Source organism: Phalacrocorax aristotelis, chromosome 5 (assembly GCF_949628215.1).
Source record: "Phalacrocorax aristotelis chromosome 5, bGulAri2.1, whole genome shotgun sequence".
Lineage (NCBI taxonomy): Eukaryota > Metazoa > Chordata > Aves > Suliformes > Phalacrocoracidae > Phalacrocorax > Phalacrocorax aristotelis.
Window position 1 is genome coordinate 58,650,439 of NC_134280.1, and position 19,803 is coordinate 58,670,241.

The window sequence follows — 19,803 nt, forward strand, 5'->3', positions numbered from 1 at the left end:
GGCTCTGAGGCCTTCACTAAGGGAACAGCATAACACAAATCCAGAACGCCCAAGGGCAGAATCCAGTGCTGCCATGCAATAAGCCAAGGACCAGTCTGGCTCATTTGCTTGTTGCTAAAGCTGCTCAGCAAGCTTTTCACGTAGTTGTTTTTGTCAGCAAATTCTTGCTGTCTAAATGAAAAGTTTGTGTTAACAATATTCTAGTCTTGAGGAACTGACTTGTAAAACATTGATCAGTAAACATTTATATTTAAAGACACCTCACACAGGATGACCAGTGTTCCAAGAGGTAAGGTATTTAGCTGGTTAGTTTCAAATCCAGTTCTGCATAGCTAAGACTAGAAATTCAACGCTTATTTGTCCCTATGCAAGGTAAGTGCCCTAAACAGGTTAATGACTGTTTTGTTAGCTATTCCATGGACTAATTGAAAAGAGCGTCTGAATCTATAGACCAGCATTTAGACTGATTGTCCACATACCATATGAACATCCTAAGCTAGGTTTGGGGGGTGGTTTGGTATTTGTTTGGTTTCAGTTTTGCTTTTGAAATTTCTCTTTTATGGAACAGCAAATATTTCCTGCAACTTCCATTGCTAGCTTACTGTGTTTTAATAGGACTGAACTGTTGCATAGGGTTACTGTCAGGCTTTTTTAAAGGATACCCACCCTATAATGAGATTCTTCCAGTATTCAAAGAATATTTCAAAACACCTTGTGTTAATAGCTATCTTACAAATCCTTAGCTAAGATTGCTGCTCTTATACATTTAGTGCTCTAAAATGTGAAAAATACTGAATTTTTTTAGAAGATTATATTGTATAAATAGAAAATGCTTTGAATAATTTTATTTTAAAATGTGTGTAATTTCAACTCCGAAGTATTGAAAACAGTCATAAATCTCCTTTTTTTCAGATTACCCAGCAGCTGGAAGGGATCTGTTTGCAAGTGATTGGAACAGTTTTGCAGCAGCATGTATTAGGTAGGTATCTGTACTTTTATTGGCTTATTTTTTTAAGTGTATGGGATTGGCATTAAATTTACCTAGATTCTGTTTGTTTTAGAGTTCTATGAGGAGATCTTTTCCTTGGCTCATAGTCTGACCTGTCAACAAGTTTCTGCACAAATGTGGCAGCTTCTTCCTCTTGTTTTTGAAGTCTTTCAGCAGGATGGCTTTGATTATTTTACTGGTATGTAATACAAATAAATCAGCCAAATTGTTTCATATATATGACTTCAACCATACAATAACTTGCATCTTGATTGAAATGTTAGGAGAACACTGAAGTGAGGTTACAATTGAAGTATTTTATTCTGCAGTTGCCGCAACCAGACTTGTTTTACTAAGGCATCTGTGACTAGGTACACGCTCATCTTGACAAACACTAAGCAAGAAATGTAGTTATCTTATTAATACATAGATTTCAACCTGATTTTAACAGCTCATCTAATAAAACATGTAAACCGTATCTTCTCTTAATCATCATTCTTCTCTTAATACAGACATGATGCCTCTCTTGCATAATTATGTTACTGTTGATACAGATACACTTCTGTCAGACACAAAATACCTTGAAATGATCTACAGTATGTGCAAGAAGGTAAGTAGATTCCTTTGTGATAACAAAACCTGTGATCTCCAAAGTAATAGGCTGTTACACTGGGTACTTTTTTCCACAACAGCAGACTGAAACTGAAGAGGTTTTGTCTGCTCTTAAAGCATTATGCTATTTAACACCCTCTGTGGTACCACAGATTATTAAGTTATTGCAGAGGAATTTAAAGAAGTCGCATCAGATTTCAGATCTAAGCTTTTGCTAAAACAGAAAAATAAATCATACACAACAAAAGCAGATTAAACAACCCAGGCTTTTGTGCACACATGTTTTGTGTAATACACTGTGCATACAGGCGTACAAAACCCATATATGCGTATTGCAAAGGTAGATGGTTTCTTTTATCTGAGATTTGTAGCCTCGCTATGGCTAGGATACCACATACCATACATATGTTAAAGGTCTTAAATCTATTAGCTAAAAGAAGTGGAGTAGGGATGGAAAGTAGAGGGATAGGAATAGGATGTTATCTTCCCAAGTTCATGCCAAGTCAGTGATGAAAGCTGGAAGCAGAATGTAGTTGTTCTGACTCAGTCCAGTTGCTTTTGGGCAGTCTTTCTGTATTAGCTTCTCAGCTCCTGTGTATTATAGGTAGCTGCCAACAGGGCTGTCTTTATCCAATCAATATGTAGAATACAAAGCTTTCCAGATAGTTAGCCCTATCTGAAGAAATTAATACTACTTTGCAAGATGGTGTTAATATTTTATAATCTCTAATAGAAATCTGGAGACTTCTGCTTTTCACTGCTGGATGTCATGTGTTCTGTCCATATAAGAACTATGGTGAACTGTCAAATGTCCTGGCCATGGTTTGGGTTTTTTTGAGTAATTCTTACATAGATGTTTAAATAACATAGTGAATAACTCTTGACAGCCTTTATTTGAAAACAAGTTGCAGCCAGGCTGATCGTAAATACTTGAACGTTTTACATCTCTCTCTCTCTCTCTCTCTCTCTCTCTCTCTCTCTCTCTCCCTCTCTCTCTCTCTCTCTCTCTCTATCTATCTATCTATCTATCTATCTATCTATCTATCTATCTAAAAGAAAATTAGCCTGTTATAACCGCTTAGTGGTTAGTGGCTTATTGGCTGAGCACAGTGAATCTTTAACACAGAAGGTTTAGGTATTACGTAGTCTCCCACTGGATATCCCAGATTTGTAAATATAATTTTTACAAAATTCAGTACATAAATGTGTAAGAAAAAATTTTGTGTATGGAAATAAACCTTTGCAAAATGGCAGCTGATGCTTATACAGTTACTTTTGTAAGCTCTGCATCCATAGAATTATTGAATACTTTCATGGGTAGATTAGTTCTACCTGCATTCAGCAATGTTTCGGTTTCTAGTTGTGATACTGAGCCATTGCTGTAGATTTGGCTGCTGCACAGATGGATATTTGTGCTAGCATTGTAATAGTGGGTAAACTCACATCAGCTTTTCAAAGCAAATCAGTATACAGAAAATACTTCCTGAAGGGGTATCATTAACAATAATTGTTATTTTTCAGGTCCTCACAGGAGTTGCTGGAGAAGATGCAGAATGTCATGCAGCAAAGCTGTTAGAAGTAATTATTCTTCAGTGTAAAGGGCGTGGCATTGATCAGGTTGGTAACAACTCTGGTTGCTATAACATTTAAAAAATATTTTATTCTCAGATATGAATTGATGATATGTTAACATGAGTTCCGAGAAGTTTGCATAGTGTGACTAATAATCCTGTCTTCTACGTCAGTGTTACTCAGTTAACAGCACTGCAGAGATAGTTATTACACACTTTGTCTCCAGAATTTAGGACACTGCAAAAATCAAGTGTTTTTGTGAATCTGGAAGAGTACTGTTTTAGGGGCTTCTTGGTTCTTCTTGGTTAATTATATTCTAAGTTAATTCTAGTAAATATTTCATTAAAATTATTCAATCTGTCAAGTTAATAGCCTTGAAATAAATATGAATGAAAATGAAGTTCCTAGAATCCCAATTAAATTCATCGAGGAACCAGGGACTTCATTATGCACGTATGGAAGTTGGAATTTGAGAGATGAATTTGTGTGCTTCAGCTGTGTATATAACAGGCCCTGTATAATAGCTGTTTAAACATTTTTTGCAAGCTCTTTAGTATTTCTCTATATAGTCCCTGGAAACTTTCATTTTAAATTTATTTGAAAGAAAATCTACAGTGAATTTTTTTCAGCGTGGCATCTCTGAAGAGATACTCTTTTGAATAGCTGTTTTCTTGGAATGTTAGTAATATCTTTTGACTTTGTGAATATTAAAAAAGACTAAGTTGATTTTTCTCAACTTCCTAGTGGTATACACATTTCGTCTGTTTTTTCATTCTTTAAAACATGAGATTATAGAACCAGGAATTGCATCTAGTGTGTATGATGTCACAAAATCCATGTGCTTGGAGTAGATGAAATCTTTTCAGCTTTTCATTTCATCTTTGTATGTGACTTCTGCTGGCAATTAAAAATTATTCCTATTTTATGCCCTCTGTATTTCTGTGCCAGAATTTTTATGCCATTTCTCGACTTTAGTGTGAAATACAGAACTACAAAGTTTATTTTTGATCACTAAATTTGTAATGGTTCTCGCTCTTCAGTGCATACCCTTATTTGTGGAAGCTGCATTAGAGAGGTTGACCAGAGAAGTGAAAACAAGTGAACTGCGAACAATGTGCCTCCAGGTTGCCATAGCTGCTTTGTATTACAATCCTCATTTACTATTAAACACATTGGAAAATCTTCGCTTTCCCAATAATGTGGAGCCTGTCACCAACCACTTCATAACGCAGTGGCTTAATGACGTGGACTGTTTCTTGGGGTAAGTGTTTCTAATTTTGCAGATTATTTTCTGTGATACACCTCTGTATTACCTGCTTGTAAATCATAACAAAACTTGCAACTTTTTTACTCTTTTGTTTTGTAGACTTCATGATAGAAAGATGTGTGTGCTTGGCTTGTGTGCTCTTATTGATCTGGAGCAAATACCACAGGTTTTAAATCAAGTTGCTGGCCAGATCCTGCCAGCTTTTATCCTTTTATTTAATGGATTGAAAAGAGCATATGCCTGTCATGCAGAGCATGAAAATGACAGTGATGATGATGATGAAGCTGAAGAAGATGAAGAAACAGGTATGGAAACTAAAACATCACTATTACTTTGTATTTTTCATTTTTTCTGATGGAGATGCTGAGTTCCTTTGTGGAATTTTTCAGAGTTCCCTAATTCCAAAAATCAAAAGCTGTGGTACAACACTGGACATCTTTTAAGAGGGACCAGAAAGTCAGATACAGTTGAAGAGACTCAGCCTAGGAAGTTAGTTTTTAATGACTCTCAAAATCACATCAAGCTAGCTTTTGTGTGTGGATGCTGTCATTGCTGAAAGGAATTTTTACTGGGGCATGTTTTCCATTTGAGTGAGGAGTAAGAGTCAATAGGAGTTTCCAGGAATCCTTCTGTATACTACAAACTGTCCCATGAGCTCCTGGTGTTTTAGCTGTGTATTGAAAATGAAAGTTCTTGTGATACTCCCCCCCCGCAGCCCCTGCTTTTCTGGACTAATGTAATCTCAACTTGATCAGCCTTTATAGCCTTTCTTCTTGATAAAGTAATTTCACAAACTTTGACATCTTTTGCCGTCTTCTTTATATGAAGTTTAAAATTACCTACAACTTCCCCGTCCTCCTTTCTTCCACCTTTCCCTGTAATCTGCGTAAGCTTGTAGTTCTTGTTGCCTGCCTTTGTGAGTGACGGTTTGGAAGTTTGCTACACTCACAGGAGTATCTGTTGGTTTTCAGCTATCTAGTTAAAGCTCAGTTTCTTTTTGATCTCTGCTGTTGAATTCTGGACTCTCCAGACTGTTGTCATTACACATCATTCATACTACTACATCTTGTATTTCTCAAGCCTTTTTGAATGTGCCTTTAATGGCATTTTCATCAAATTATTTCAAACCTTTGGAGCACAAATTTTGCTCTGCTTAAAGTTTTTTTTCGAGTGCTAGTCCAAACTATCTGTATATACATTTTTTCTATATATGTTTTTGTGACAATAAAATTTTCTCACTTACATGGTTGGTTTAAGTGAGGGAAGAGTGTCGGGGGGGAAGACCATGGCATTGGGGGAGGAGTTGAATGAGCTTCCACCTTTCTAGTCTGCACTATACTTATCAGTTCCATTGCCTGTTTTGCATAATCGGCCATCTGTCTGAAGAGTTGTTCTTACTATTCCTGAGATGAATTTTGTGTGTGTAATATTTAACTCAGAGGAACTGGGGAGTGATGAAGATGACATTGACGAAGATGGTCAAGAATATCTAGAAATTCTAGCAAAACAGGCAGGTGAAGATGGAGATGATGAAGACTGGGAAGAAGATGATGCTGAAGAGACTGCTTTGGAAGGTTATTCCACAATTATTGATGATGAAGACAACCCTATTGATGAATATCAGATATTTAAAACAATTTTTCAGAGTAAGTAACTCTTATTTCTTTTCCTGCCCAACAAGTTATATTGTAACTTAATTTTAGTGTACACCATTGTAAACTCAAACCTGTTGAAAGCTTCCAAACAGGCTTTCCAATATGTGCTTTGAACAAATTCTTTCTTTGGAAAAGGGAAACCAACATTAAACTTTCAGAGCAGGGGAGACATTTGAATGAATTTATGGTGGGAGGGAGGAGGTCAGAGGCTGTGTTTTTAAATGTCCTGAATTATGTAACCGTAACAGAATATTATTCTCATTAAAATGGTAGTGAGTTAGCAAGCTTTGAGATATGGAACGTTTAATGAACACTTTCCTTTTGCTTATGTTTTCTTTCTCTTACAGCAATTCAGAATCGTAACCCTGTTTGGTACCAAGCTTTGACACAGGGTCTTAATGAAGAACAAAGAAAACAATTGCAGGACATAGCAACTCTGGCAGATCAGAGGCGGGCAGCACATGGTATTTTTCCCCCTTTATACCACTAATTGCTTCTTTCACTGTTCAAATGCTGTTTATGTGCTCAAGAAGCATAATACAGAAAATGCCTATAGTTCAAGGTTGATAATGTCTTCATCAAAGCAGGGTTGATTTACACTCCAGAGATACGTTTGAAATCTCTTTTAGATTGTCAGGTCACAAAGCCTCAATGCACAAAATGTATGGCATACCACAGGTGTAAGGAATGACAGAAACATCTTAATCACAGAATCAGAATCACAGGAGTTTAGGGTTGGAAGGGACCTCTGGAGATCATCTTGTCCAACCTCCCTGTTTGAGCAGGCACACCCAGAGCAGGGGGCACAGGAACACATCCCGGTGGGTTTTGAATGTCTCCAGGGAAGGAGACTCCACAACCTCTCTGGGCAGCCTGTTCCACTGGTCTGTCACCCTCAAAGTGAAGAAGTTTTCTCTCATGTTTAGCTGGAACTTCCTTTGTTCCAACTTGTGCCCATTGCCCCTTGTCCTGTCACTGGGCACTATCGAAAAGAGTCTAGTCCCATCATCCTTACACCCACCTTTTAGATCTTTATAGGTATTGATGAAATCCCCCCTCAGTCTTTTCTTCTCCAGGCTGAACAAACCCAAGTCTTTCAGCCTTTCCTCTTAAGGGAGATGCTCCAGTCCCTGATCATCTTTGTATTAATGAAGTAGTCAAGGAAATAAAAGCAAAAAATAATTTGTCATGATTGCTTAGATCTGAAAGCAGTTCATTTGATTACCTGTGGGTGGATGAACTCTAGGAATGCTAATAGACACATTAAGCAGCTGTCAAAAATTTTCCTGATGTGACCTAGTCCAGCTGGGATAGACAATGATTCTGTAGGTGGGAAAATACCAACTTATGGAATTAGTATCCATCTGTAAAGCTACATTATTAAGCCTATTAAATATTTTATATTGTTATTCTTCAATACAGATAATACAGATTTAAAAATATAGGAAGTGGGCAGATCTTCATTTTTCTTTTTTTTTTTAAGTTTTCCCAGGTGTTTGAGAGTAAGTCAAGATATCTCTATCTCTAAAGTCAAGGCTGAAGTTTGAGTGATCTGTCCAGTCTCATATCCTGCTTCTTACTGAGCAATTACTACAAGATGTTTCACAATAGAAGTTCAGAAATCTTTCAGTAAAAAGATTGGTAGTAAGAATGCACATTTTTAAGTAGTTTTTCTCAGAAACAGCCTAAATTACCTCACAAAGCTTCTAAGTGTCCTGAATGGTCCACTTTTAGTGGTTATAAAATATAGTTTCACTGTGACCACTGTCAAGCACTAGACATCATACTGATGAGTTTATATACTACTTGTGCATTTTATGAAAAAGAATGTTCTGCATTTTTTCCAGCTGCTTAAACCAAGTAAGGTTCAGATTTTGAAGTTTAACTTAAGCAACTAGATCCTTAGAGGAAATTCTTGTGTCCTGTTGGAGCATACTGATACTCCATTTAGGCTACCTACCACACATGGGGACATCCTGTTAGAAGGATTTGTAACATAATTATCTCTCATTAATGTAGCTAAGAATTTCCATAAGCCAAGAGATTTGTCTTTTGTGCATTATGGAGCTGGGAAGGAAGAAAGCAATGCTCCCTGGGTCATGTTCTCTTTCATCAGCCATGGCAAAATTTTTCTGGCCTGTTTCCAAAGAAACAGACAAAATGCAGATCCTCTGTATAATATGAGCTGTCCTGTATTCTCAGAAAAGGGAGAGATTGCAACTATTCTGAGGTAGGAGACAGCTCTTAGACTGGAAGTAAGGCATGAATAAGCATTGTTATCTTGAGCTGGGAATAATATAAACCTTCTTCTGCATTGTCTAGATTGTAGTATTGTAGAAACGTATATTTCTATCTACCTTTACTATCTGCTCTTTAGCAACGAAATTTTCAGATGTCTGTGTATTACAGTTTGTAAAAACCAGTCTCTCAGTAATCTTCAAAGGACAGAATATGCAGCTAGTAGAACTAGACAGCTTAACTATCACTGTTAGTTACAGCGATGGTTATGTGGACCTCAGATACCTAAAGATCTTAAGATTTGGCTGAAAATGGAAAGTGATCAACTTTACATTTTCTCTCAGAATTATATTACATGATGTAGAAAGCTAAACTCCACATTATCTGCTTGGGTACGGGGGAGAAATGTGTATATACTAAAAAGTCTGTTTCTGGTGCTTCAGTAGCTATTTCTGCTTATAATTGAGATAGGAACACTGAAAATGTAGTGAATATCTGTGTACTGCTTTTTTGTACGTGTGCTCTGTTATTGATTTGGCTGAGAAGTTTATTAATGTTAATCAGAACAAATCAGGTGTCTGTTAGCTAGTTCAGAAGTCCAGCATTCATTTAGGTCTTTTTTCTGAAATGTGAAAATAACATACTTATGTCCAAAAATTGAAGTATGGGCTTTTAAAAATATAAATTCATTTAAGCATAGCTATAACAATATTGAGAAATTAAAATAAAGAAAGACATAATCAGTCCGTCTGTTGTTTGGGGCCTGGCACATTTCCACGTTGTGGGTGCTGATTACTTGCTTGGGTGACCCCAGGTTAAGCCTGTTTCTCTGAGAGACTCAGAATGGTCAGTCACAAAATCTTAATCTGTCTTCCCCCCCCTACACATGCACTAAAATACCTTCCTTCTGTTTTGTTTTGTTTTAGAATCCAAAATGATTGAAAAGCATGGAGGATACAAATTCAATGCTCCAGTTGTGCCAACTTCATTTAATTTTGGAGGGCCTGCCCCAGGAATGAATTGAATTTATCACTTTTCCTGCTACTGTGTGATTGTAGTGAAGAGCTTGTGTTCCTCCCAATAGTGGTTCCAGAACTGGTTCATGTTATCTACAACTCACTCTAAACTAATTGATAAATAGATTGGACAAAAGCCCCAGAAGTGGGACCTGATCATGCAACCTAATACTGGAAAGCAAACCAGAGTTTTTTTGAAGATAGGAAGAATCTGAATTTAAAGCTTCAAATGACACACTTTGGAAATCGGAAATCAAGAGGGGATGTCATGAAGGCAGCTTTTCTTTTTCTGAGGAAAAAAAATAGGCATGGGCTGCAGGACTATTTAAAACGTCTCATTTACAGGACAAGCTAGAAGGCAGACTTAATTTTTACACCTATGGCGGTATGAGTATTTGCCCAATTTATTTCCCTTTTCTCTCTCCTATTGGGTGTCTATTCTTTTAATGTAAATAAGATAAGGTAATCAGATAGCCTTACTTAATCTTCATCATTACCATTTATCAAGATTGTTCATATGTAGAATATTGGACACTTAATGTAGCACTACATAACTGATAAATCTGTAAATGAATTAGCACTTTCATATTGAAACAAGCCTGCTAGCCTATGTACAAAAATAGCAAAATGTTTGCTGTTTATAAAAAATAAGGGATGTATTGGGGAAAATAATTTCAAGTTATTAATTTAAAACAAACTAGCAGTTTTGTACCTGGTGACTTTGTGGTGCAGTCACCTCTGGTTGTGACTTGAATTCGGTTATGTAAAAAGGGGTTAGTGATATTTCATTGCTGCTAAAAAAAAAGAAAACCACCCTCCGTGTCCTTTGTTTTTCTTAAAGATCTCACTGTACAAGGTGAAATTTGGATACAGTTGTGTACTGTAAGCACTGAGGAAAAAGTTACCTTCTCTAAAGCAGGTATATGTGAAGTTCTGCTCTTAAGAGTTGATTGAAGGGTGTGGATGAAACATCTATGTATGCAGTCTATTAAAAACACAACAGTTGAATTTGGCTAATCTGGGCTATGATCTATGAATGCAATTTCTCCCCCTAATTTTGCAAAATATTCCTTTTCCAGCACATGGTAGTGCAGGTGCACTACATTTGCGTTTCATTCCCCCTCTTTTTGCACTCCCAGCATTAATGTGTGCTGTTGTCTGCCTGATCCAGACAGTGTATTTGAAGTTTTGCCAATCTTTCATTTTTGAAGCCACAATTTTCTTCCTTCAAAGTTGCTATAGTAACTAGTATTTTAGCTACAGAGGCAAAATACAGTTCCCTCTGGGACCACTATCAAAACCACTGTATGAAGAAGCCAGCAGGGAGATGCTGTGAATGGGATGGCTTAAATGCCCCCTTTTTCTTTTCTAAAAGCGAAAATCCATAGGTTTTTGATCTTGCCTTGAGATCGTTGGTGTCAGGTCTTTTAAATCAAATGTTTGGGGTTTTTTTTTGGCTGTTTTTATATAAAAATGTCACCTGCTGTTACAATTGATATTAAACAAGCTACCTTAATTTAATGTAAGCCTCCAAAATTTAAATACAGTTTAAAAATAAACTGAGTTTATATCTGTAAAAATGAAATGCACATATATATATTATGATACTCAAAATGCAGTCTTCAGAAAATTGGTTTGTGTGGTGTGTTTTTTTGCATCAGCAGAGTAGCAGGAATTCGTGGTTTGGGGTTTCCTTGATGAGGTGACCAGCACCATGCTCTGCCTTCCATTTGTTGCACAACCGCTAGCGCTTCTCTGGGCAGGTGTAATGAATTTTCCAGTCACTCCTCTCTGGTCTGCCTTTCTTCGGCCAATACAATTCCCTGCACACAGAGTGCAAATGTGAGAGACTGAGCCAGGACTATAATGCCATGTTGCCCTAGCCGAATACCAAAGGGATACTTTAAAAGCAAGTTGTGGACTTAAAAGGATGGATGTTGCACCTGATGTGAAAAAGCCTAAAAAAATTATGCCTTGAATCAGAGTATCCATTACAGTAGTGGTATGAGAACCACAATAGTACTTTTGAATCTTTAGCTGACTGGCCAAGTACGTATAGCAGAACTGGTTTTTTTGTAGATGTGTAACTCATGAGCGCATTCAGGTGTACTCCGGCCTCAAGATAATCTCTAGACAAGGTTTTATTTTTGTAGAAAAAGGTGACACGCATAATTACAGCATGCCTTTTCCTGTGCATTCCTTGACCTTGAAAAATGCCCAGTTTGACATCAATAATTTCTGAACATCTGCTTATCTTGTTATGAATCCCCAAAAATGTAAGAGAACCTTTTAGAACAGATGAGATGGTTTTGCCTCATGGCAGAAGATCCGACAGAGCGGCAGTGAGGAGGTTCAATATACAAAGCAGATGGAAAAAAATTAGGGCAAAATCACCAATTTAGTGCCATTGTCATTTCTGGAACAGCTATATTTTTCAAGTCACAAGTCAAGGGAAAAAATTTATCTTGGTGTGAGGAATACAGTCTTACTTCAAGGGTGCTTTTATGTATTGCTAGACTGGTTAGCAAGGAGCATCTTTTTTAAGAATGGATCTAGAACTTTGCTTTCCTTTGCTCCAAGAAATGTATTTATATAAATTGCAAAACAATTTTGCATTGTTGTTGGTGGTGATAGTGCATTTTGTGATGCAATATATCAATTTCAGTGATACACTTATGTCAAATTTAAAATTGATCTTCCTCCTAGAACTTGCATTTATCCTTTCCATTTTTAGGGATAATGCAACTCTAAAGGAAGAGCTGGGAAATTTAAAGCCTCTGTTTTTTCTATTATGGAAGATCTCCTTGGATTAATAAACATCTAAAGCAAATCCTTATCTTCACTTATTTCAGTGTGGTGTTTTGAATGTAGCTGTATTCTTAGAGTACTTGGGAATCCTGTTCTAGTTATATAGCTCTAAGGTTTATATTCTTCTCTCTAAAATGTTTCTTCAGAGAGCTGTGGTTGTGCCTAACACTTCAGCGTGAACTATTAAATACAAAAGGCTTGTGTCATACACTTTTGTTTTTTTAATGTTGACATACTGGATAAATTTAATACACTTTTTTCCTGTATCACTATCTTAGAAGAATTAATAGGTGTCAGCATAGTACAGCAAAGTGCTGTTCAAATCCCTTGTGGCCTAGAACTACTAATGCAAGATTCAAGAAGTCTGCAGTGGATTAATTACAGAATACCCAATAATAAACATGCAGGTGGTTTTAATTGTGCCTAGTAATTGAAACCTGGTAAGTTTTATGGGTTAAGCTGTATTTCTCTAAAGGAAATTTCCTCCTCTCATGAATATCAGTTCTCAGAGTAGAAACATCCTGAAGTTTGATATCACACTTTATCTTTGCACATTTCTGTCTGGTTCCCTTTTAGTCCTTCCTCATCCATACTTTCTCTTGCTAACCATTTTCACTGCCTGGACCTGAATTTGTCCCCCTGTAACTCCCTTGAGATGCTGCTCAGAAACTATAAGCACTTTGTACTCAAGCAGTTCATACTGTAGGCAATCATACCTCGGCTGACGCTCTGTGTGTGTATCCAACACCAAGATACACGGCTGCAGCCTTCGCTGGAGTTCCAGCAAGTGGGCTGATGCTCACTGATGGCTCGGAGCAATACAGCCAAGGGGATGGCCCTTCAGTGGGTGCTGCAGGCTCCCAGGGGGGAGGACATGGTTCCAAAGTCAGTGGTAGACCCAACATTGTCTACGTATGGGTTTTGATTTAACAGATGTGGCCAAGTTCCGCTAACATTGGTCTAAACTTGGTATGTTGAATAAGACTACCAGTCTTCGATGGCTTGGGCTACTAATTAAGTTTTTATCTTTGATATACTATAAGCAGTGGATGAACACTTCTTCTGAAAATCTGTGCAGAAGTAGGCAGTTGGTTTATTTTTAAAAATGTACAGTTCAGCATTTCTGCTCAATCCACTATTCCAGTTTTAAGCTGCAGTTGTTAAAGTTTTATAAAAATTTGAGAAAAGCTTGGAAGGCCCAAGGCTCTGTGTATGGTGCTGTTATGGACTATAAAAGCCAGAGTTGAGTCACCTGATCTGATTTCTTTTCTCTCCCCGGTACTCAGTGGGGCCTTCCACAGACTCAGAACCAGGAATGTGGAAAAGCTTTGTCTAGTGTTGTAGCACTGACTATAAATGACTTTGCAATCAATATGTAGCTTGTTTAACTTTAAATGGTGTGTCATTGGTTTGCATATTTCTGCTTTTTATAACCAGACATTTTCAGATGTTAATGCTAGAAAGCACTTCAGAATGGGAAATACTCAGTTGCAGGATTTGACAGAGACATTAACAAGTAATCTATTTTAAACATTAAGGATTTGGTAAATCCATAACAGGATTTTATTGTGGGTATTTCAGTTACTGCACCTCAAATCAAACTGATGGCTCTAATTTGTATTTTGGGTGAAAGTTTCCAATTAAGAAACAGGAAGGAAAACTTGAAACTAAGAAAGGAAAATTGCTTTGCATTAGGCCTATTCAAGAATAAGCTATTTTCGTCTGTTTGTATGACAAAGAGTTTACAATTATTATTCTGCAGTTTCAGGCAAAAGGTCTTAAATGCTTTTGTATGTCATGTTCAGACACCTCAAAGAAGCCCTACAAGGCTGGGCACATTGTCCTGTCAGTGGTGATAGCTCACGGTAATTGCAGTTGGGTTTTCTTGAAAAATCGTCTACCGAAATAATTGTAATACCCTCTAATTGCATGTGGACCTGTACTTCGGCTATTATAAGAACAGAGTCCTTATGCACAAGAGCTGGGCCGAAATGGCAGCAGGAGCTCAGTAGGCTGGGGTAGGGCACGCTGCTCGCTCCCCACTGCCGTGCTCCGAGCAGGCCCACCGCGAAGCCACCACGCCCCGGCACCCTTCCAGCGGCCTTCCTCCCTCCGGCAGCGGCAAGGGACGGAGCCCCGGGGCCCAGCCGGATGCGCCGGGGCCGCCCGCGCGAACCCGGCTACGGCGCCGGAGCATGAGTGCGGGCTACGGCCAAGCCAGCAGTCCCTGCCCAGTGGTGCAGCTCCATGCGCCCGCCTCCTCGGGCCGGGCCGCGCTGCGCCATGCCATTCCGTCCCGTCCCCAGCACAGGGGGCCGGTCGCGCTCTCTTCCATCGCTTCCTTCCTTCCTCCCTCCCTACGGCCCCCGCCGAGGAACCCGCGGCCTCCCTGGACGCCGCCGCCACCGGCGATCCCTCTCCCCGCGGCAGGAAATGGCGCCGCCTCTCCTGCTCCCCCGCTGGCTCACAATCACTTCACTCCCCGCGGTACAAAATGGCGGCGACGGCGGCCCCGAACCCAGCATAAACCGAGACGCCATGAAGCCGCGGGGCGGGACCCTGGGCGCCTAGCCAATGGGTATTGGCGCGGGGCCTGGAGGCGCCCAATGGCGAGCGGAGACGGTGACGTGCCGCGCGGCTCGCCCAATGGGAGCGGCGGTAGAGCGGGCGCGAGGCCCGCCCGCGGGGCTTGGGGCGGTGCTGAGGCGGGCGGGCGCTGAGGCGGCCGTTTCCTGTCCTGGTGCATGGTGGTCGGACGGAGGAATTGTTGGAAAATTTCTCGGCGAGGTTAGTATATAAATGTGTTTTTACCCAGTGTGCCTTATTCTAACCACCGCCATCTCCGGCTGGGGCCGCCGCGCTGGGCCGCCGCGCCGGGCCTGGCCCCCCGCCCCCCCGCCCTGCGCGCAGGGAGGTGGCGCGGGGCAGCGAGTGTGGGCAGCCGGGCAGCGCCGGCACCGACCGGCACGAATAAAGCCGCGGCTCCGTCGCCCGCTCCACGCCGTGCCGCTCCGCCCGGCCCCTCCCCTCCCCCTCCTCCCGCTGGGCCTGCCCGCCGGCATCCCACGCTGCGGGGCGCGCTGGGCCGCCCGCGGCCCCCCGCCGGCCGCCCCTCGGCGGGCCCGGGCGTGGGGGTGTCTGTTGGCCGCTGCGTCACGGGCGGGGGCTGCCGGCGGCGGGTGTGATCGCCGCGCGGGCAGGCGGGGGAGGGGACGGGGGGGCGGCGGCGGGGGGATGGGTGGTCCCGGCGCCCTCCGTTCCCGCTTCCGCCGCGGGCCGTCGACGTGTATTAATTTTTTATTTTTCCTAACGTGATACTTAAATTTTGACGGAGGGCAAGCTCGCAAAACGGCTCTAAAACAGTTTCCTGCAGAGCTCTCTCGGCCTAACGTGCGGCTCGGTGCGCGCGCGTTTGGGAAGGAGTCATGAACTGTTCTCGCCCGAAGTTGCTTATTTTTAACGTTGCCGTATCTTGGTTCCGTGAGCGGGGCTGTTGCCGTGCTAATGCAGGAGAAGGTCCTTGCGCGGAGCTTGTGAAATCATCTTATTTTAGTTCGTCTATTTCGGCTCGCCAAAATACCGTACAAAATAATTTTAAGCATTTTACAGCCTGTTCTCTTGTCGTTTCCGTCAGCTTTTCTTGTCTAGAACTTTGAATAGAACAGGATAATGAGAAGCTACTCCTCTAGAAAACATACCTGCAATAACGCAAAGGTTTTATTTTCTGATTGGGTCTTATTTGCGGTGCTGGTTCATCAAGAAAAAATGGCATGACACTTATGGAAGTTAAATTTTCTGTTAAAACAAGCCTACGGTTGAGCAGCTCCAGTTTTGTGAGAATTCTCGTAAGGGTTTGTTTTGAACTACCAAAGCGTTGCATTTGACATTATATGCACTGATACCAGTACTGCAAGGAACGTTATACCTGCTTCCAGTGATACAGAGACTTCCACCTTAACAGTCTTTTAAAGGAAACATTTTCTCTTGTCATAGAGTTTTCTCAAGATTCTGCTTCAGGTGTTGTAAATCTGCTACACCTTAGAGGACTGTATGCCAGATATTTCTGTTGTAGCTTCAAGGTACCTGAAAAATTAAATTCGTTTGCCCTTAACTAGTAGCTTCTTAAGTGGTATGTGCATAGTATATTTTAGCTCTTTTGTGTGTCTTTGCCATACAGCTTTAGAATGGCAGAGCACAACATGACTCTGTTTTCATGGCTTGTTTCTTTGTATTTCACGCAGTAAAGTCTTGACCTTTCAAGCTGTATATATGTCAGAAGCTGTTCATCTGAATCACTGCAGAAAATGAAATTTGGGAATACGTAATCAAATAATATGCGATTGTTTTGGTAATGATTGCAGCTTAAATGAGATGTAAAAACAAACATTTTGAACAGTTTTGAGAAATTTATTTCAAATTGCATCATTTATATAAACTATTCTCATTACTGTAATGAAATAATGTTTCGTTTCTGATATCCTGTCTAAGGAAGGGTTGTTTTGCCTTATATTAAAGGCTTAAACAAAGCAAATGCTTAAGCAAGTGTAAAAGTTTCTTTAGCTAGGAAGTCACAGGCTTCACTCTGTTTTTATGCCTTTGTAGTATTTGATGCTTAAACATCAAAATAATTTCTGTCATGAGCTGGCAATCCCTCTTCTCAGAGGAGATGGGCACAATGATAATCAAGTGATGAATATTCCCTTGTAATGTGTGCCAAAATTACGCTGTAAATCTTTTTTTTTTTTCTCTAGAATATCTCAAATTACGTACTGCTTCAGCTCAGCAGGCTGCTGCTGGCCCACGTTTTTCTTTCCTGTGCTGTGCAGGAGAAGGGAATGGGTAGGAGTTTGAGCAGTGAACAGGTCTGAACAGCAGGCTGCTGCTGCTGTGCCTGCTCATAGCCGTGCTTCTGGTGCGCGGGCTGCCTTCTCACCTACAGTTCTGTTGGTTGTGCCAGGGGGATTACTATGAGGGTTCTTCATTTTAAGATTGGTAGTGGTAATGGTCTCTCCCTGGACACCTATCTTCTGGGCATTCCTTAAAACGTTGCACGTGCATGTGTCTGTATTCTTGCAGTCTTATGTATTGGCCTGAATGCAATGTATGGGTTTTTTTAAAAAATAAAGCTAAAAAGACAACAGTTTTGAACTGGATTGCTTGTCTTACAGTGTAATTGGGTTGTATTTAAAGTGTGGGATGTTGATCTTTCTCTGCTGTTGCATTTAAGTTTTGGCCTTAAGAGTTTTGGGTTAAAACATGCTCAGCATAGGCGGAGCCTTTGAGAAACACTGTTATTAAATTATGAGGAGTCTTTAGCTGGCATGTATGAAACTATTTGTTTTCCAAAGCATAGGGCTCAGCCGAACGTGGATGAGTTTCTACACACAAAGCAAACAGCACGTTCCTGATGATCAGGAGTGAATCTTCCAGTTTCAAGCATTGCAGTGGATGGAATGCAAATACTCAGGAGGAAGATCTAACTTGTCTCAGTGCTTTTGTAGTCAGATTCCTTCATTACTCTTTTCCTGTCTGCATTTTGATGTGCACCCTCATCCTTGATCATCGCTGTAATTTCTGCTTCATGTGCTGTCTTTTGTAACTCATGCTGCCTCTGATGTGTATATACGTACCATAGCATCCCAGGCCAACCTTTGCTTGCCTTTCCTGGCCACTGGCTTTTTTCCTGTATTGTCACATCTCTTGCACATTTCTACAGCTCAGCAGCATTCTTTCTGCATTAATAGGTGGGCAGTTTGTTTTTTCATCTCTTCTGTGCTGCAAGGAAATTGGTGCACCTGGGAAAGAGAGCATGAATTGGATAGCCTATTCCTGTGCCTTGTGCCACAAAAGATCCCAAAAGATTGAAGGAAGGTTTATGCTTAGCTTATGGATCCTTGAGATGGATCATGATCCTAAGAGATGGATCCTCTTCTGGAATCTGAGAATTCAGCTCTGAAATGCTAAGTTCCTGTAAATAGACGTGTGCATAGGTGTTGTTCTGAGGATGAAGAATCTGAGGGAGGTGTCTGTCCATCAATGCCACATTTCTGGGGGAGGAGGGGAAGGAACCCTTATGACCCATCATGTTACAATGGGGTTTATGGGGTTCTGCCTGTACCTTAGGTTGGTAACTTGATCTGCTCTTAGTTGTATTTACTTACAGGAATACGGTTTTTATCCTCTCACTCTGTGCTCTACGCACCAGGAATCAAATGTTGATCAGTTACTCAAAACCAAAAATGGACTAAATTAGTGAATACTTCTAGTGACTTAGTTTGCTAAAATTTTCTGGATTATACTGCTTTTTTTTAAATGTATAGTGGGATTGTACTTTGCTCCAGCAAGATAACACTTGTTAAATAAATGAAGTTCTGACACTTGAAGGGAATTTACATTTCTAGCAAGTTCTGCGATATTCAAAGTTGACATCAGAGTTCCAACTACTTAGCGCTTCCCTCAGTCTGTGTTTTATTGTCTGCTGAATGTTTTCCTCTGTGTACACTTCTTGAGGCAGAAATTGTGTTATCTGCTTAATGCTTTTGAACTTCATTTCTGATGACAGGCTTCTCTAGAGTTGCAAGATGGGTCTGTATTTGCAAGTTAGTTGGTGTTGCCCATATCTTAAGTATATCTGTACTGAGCTAACATGGTATTACACAGAGTTTCTTAGAATATATTTAAATGTACTGTTTTTCAATTTACATTTGTAATCTGGTTTTTTTTTTTTTTCAATTCAGGGTAAAGGTTGGCAATTCAGTAGGCTGTCCGTTTAGTTCCTGAAATACAAGCATAGACTAAAACACTGCCGTTAGCTGCCATGGCTAATGCTGATACGTCTGTAATGTAGTTATCAGATTACTAATTAACTCATAACCACACAAAACAACCCACTCAAAATTCCCCTTTTTGTTGGCAGTCTCAGCAGATTTGCAGGATTTGAAGGGGCACAGCCAGGATTAATTGTTTTTGTGATGTAAATTAGACACTTGTGATTTCTTGACAATTAAGAGAGCTAGAAGTCTGACGCAACAGTAAACCATTGGTAGAAATAGTGGATCTCAGTTTCTTTCAGTTTTTTAGCCCTTAAGTATTCACCTGTTCATCAAATGGTGTTTTATTTAAAATGCTCACCAATATAACTGGAGGCTTCTATGGTTTAAGGATTAAGTAGTCTCCTGAAGTGCTTCAGAAGTTAACTATCTTTTTTTTTTTCCCCCTTTTTACTGCAGATAGGCATTATTGCTTATTTCTAGGAGTAATTTGAATACAATTCCAATGTGCATCATCTGGATGCCTTCTTTATAGCCAGTATTTTTTTGTATATATACTTGATGGTAGAAAACAAACCCCAAAAGCCAGTAGTTTTAAAAACACATAGTTTTTGTTGGTTACGTGCTTTAAGTCTGTTTCTCACTTTGTGACTTCTGGGGGAAAATCTACTTGGAATGAAATCTAGTGCTTTATTTCACTAACATGTATGCTGAAAGTATTTAAATTTTGGGTTTTTTTTTTTAAGCTTTGTTAATCATGTTCTAAGTTTTTCAAGTATAAAACAGAAGATCAAACGACCTACCATAGGTTCAGATTTTTTCTGATCTCAGGCCCAACATTCAGTTTGAGTGTGCACATGATAATTATTTATCCTTT

General features: G+C 39.9%; 2 protein-coding genes across 3 annotated transcripts in view; both read left to right on the top strand.

Moving 5' to 3' along the window:
* The window catches only part of IPO7 (importin 7), a 37,782-nt gene extending 25,598 nt beyond the window's left edge, over positions 1 to 12,184 (top strand). Inside the window, exons 17-25 of the mRNA XM_075094783.1 lie at positions 913 to 979; positions 1,062 to 1,187; positions 1,501 to 1,598; positions 3,122 to 3,217; positions 4,213 to 4,433; positions 4,539 to 4,744; positions 5,879 to 6,085; positions 6,442 to 6,558; positions 9,259 to 12,184. Of these exons, the coding sequence (XP_074950884.1) occupies positions 913 to 979; positions 1,062 to 1,187; positions 1,501 to 1,598; positions 3,122 to 3,217; positions 4,213 to 4,433; positions 4,539 to 4,744; positions 5,879 to 6,085; positions 6,442 to 6,558; positions 9,259 to 9,356 (1,236 nt within the window). The 3' untranslated portion in view covers positions 9,357 to 12,184. The remainder of the gene's footprint in view (positions 1 to 912; positions 980 to 1,061; positions 1,188 to 1,500; positions 1,599 to 3,121; positions 3,218 to 4,212; positions 4,434 to 4,538; positions 4,745 to 5,878; positions 6,086 to 6,441; positions 6,559 to 9,258) is intronic.
* A 2,653-nt stretch (positions 12,185 to 14,837) lies between these two features.
* ZNF143 (zinc finger protein 143) overlaps positions 14,838 to 19,803 on the top strand; it is a 42,290-nt gene continuing 37,324 nt past the window's right edge. The window contains exon 1 of one of the 2 annotated variants that reach the window (XM_075094784.1): positions 14,838 to 14,943. The gene's annotated coding sequence lies outside the window, so the exon portion shown is untranslated. The remainder of the gene's footprint in view (positions 14,944 to 19,803) is intronic. The other variant, XM_075094785.1, reaches the window with a different exon arrangement.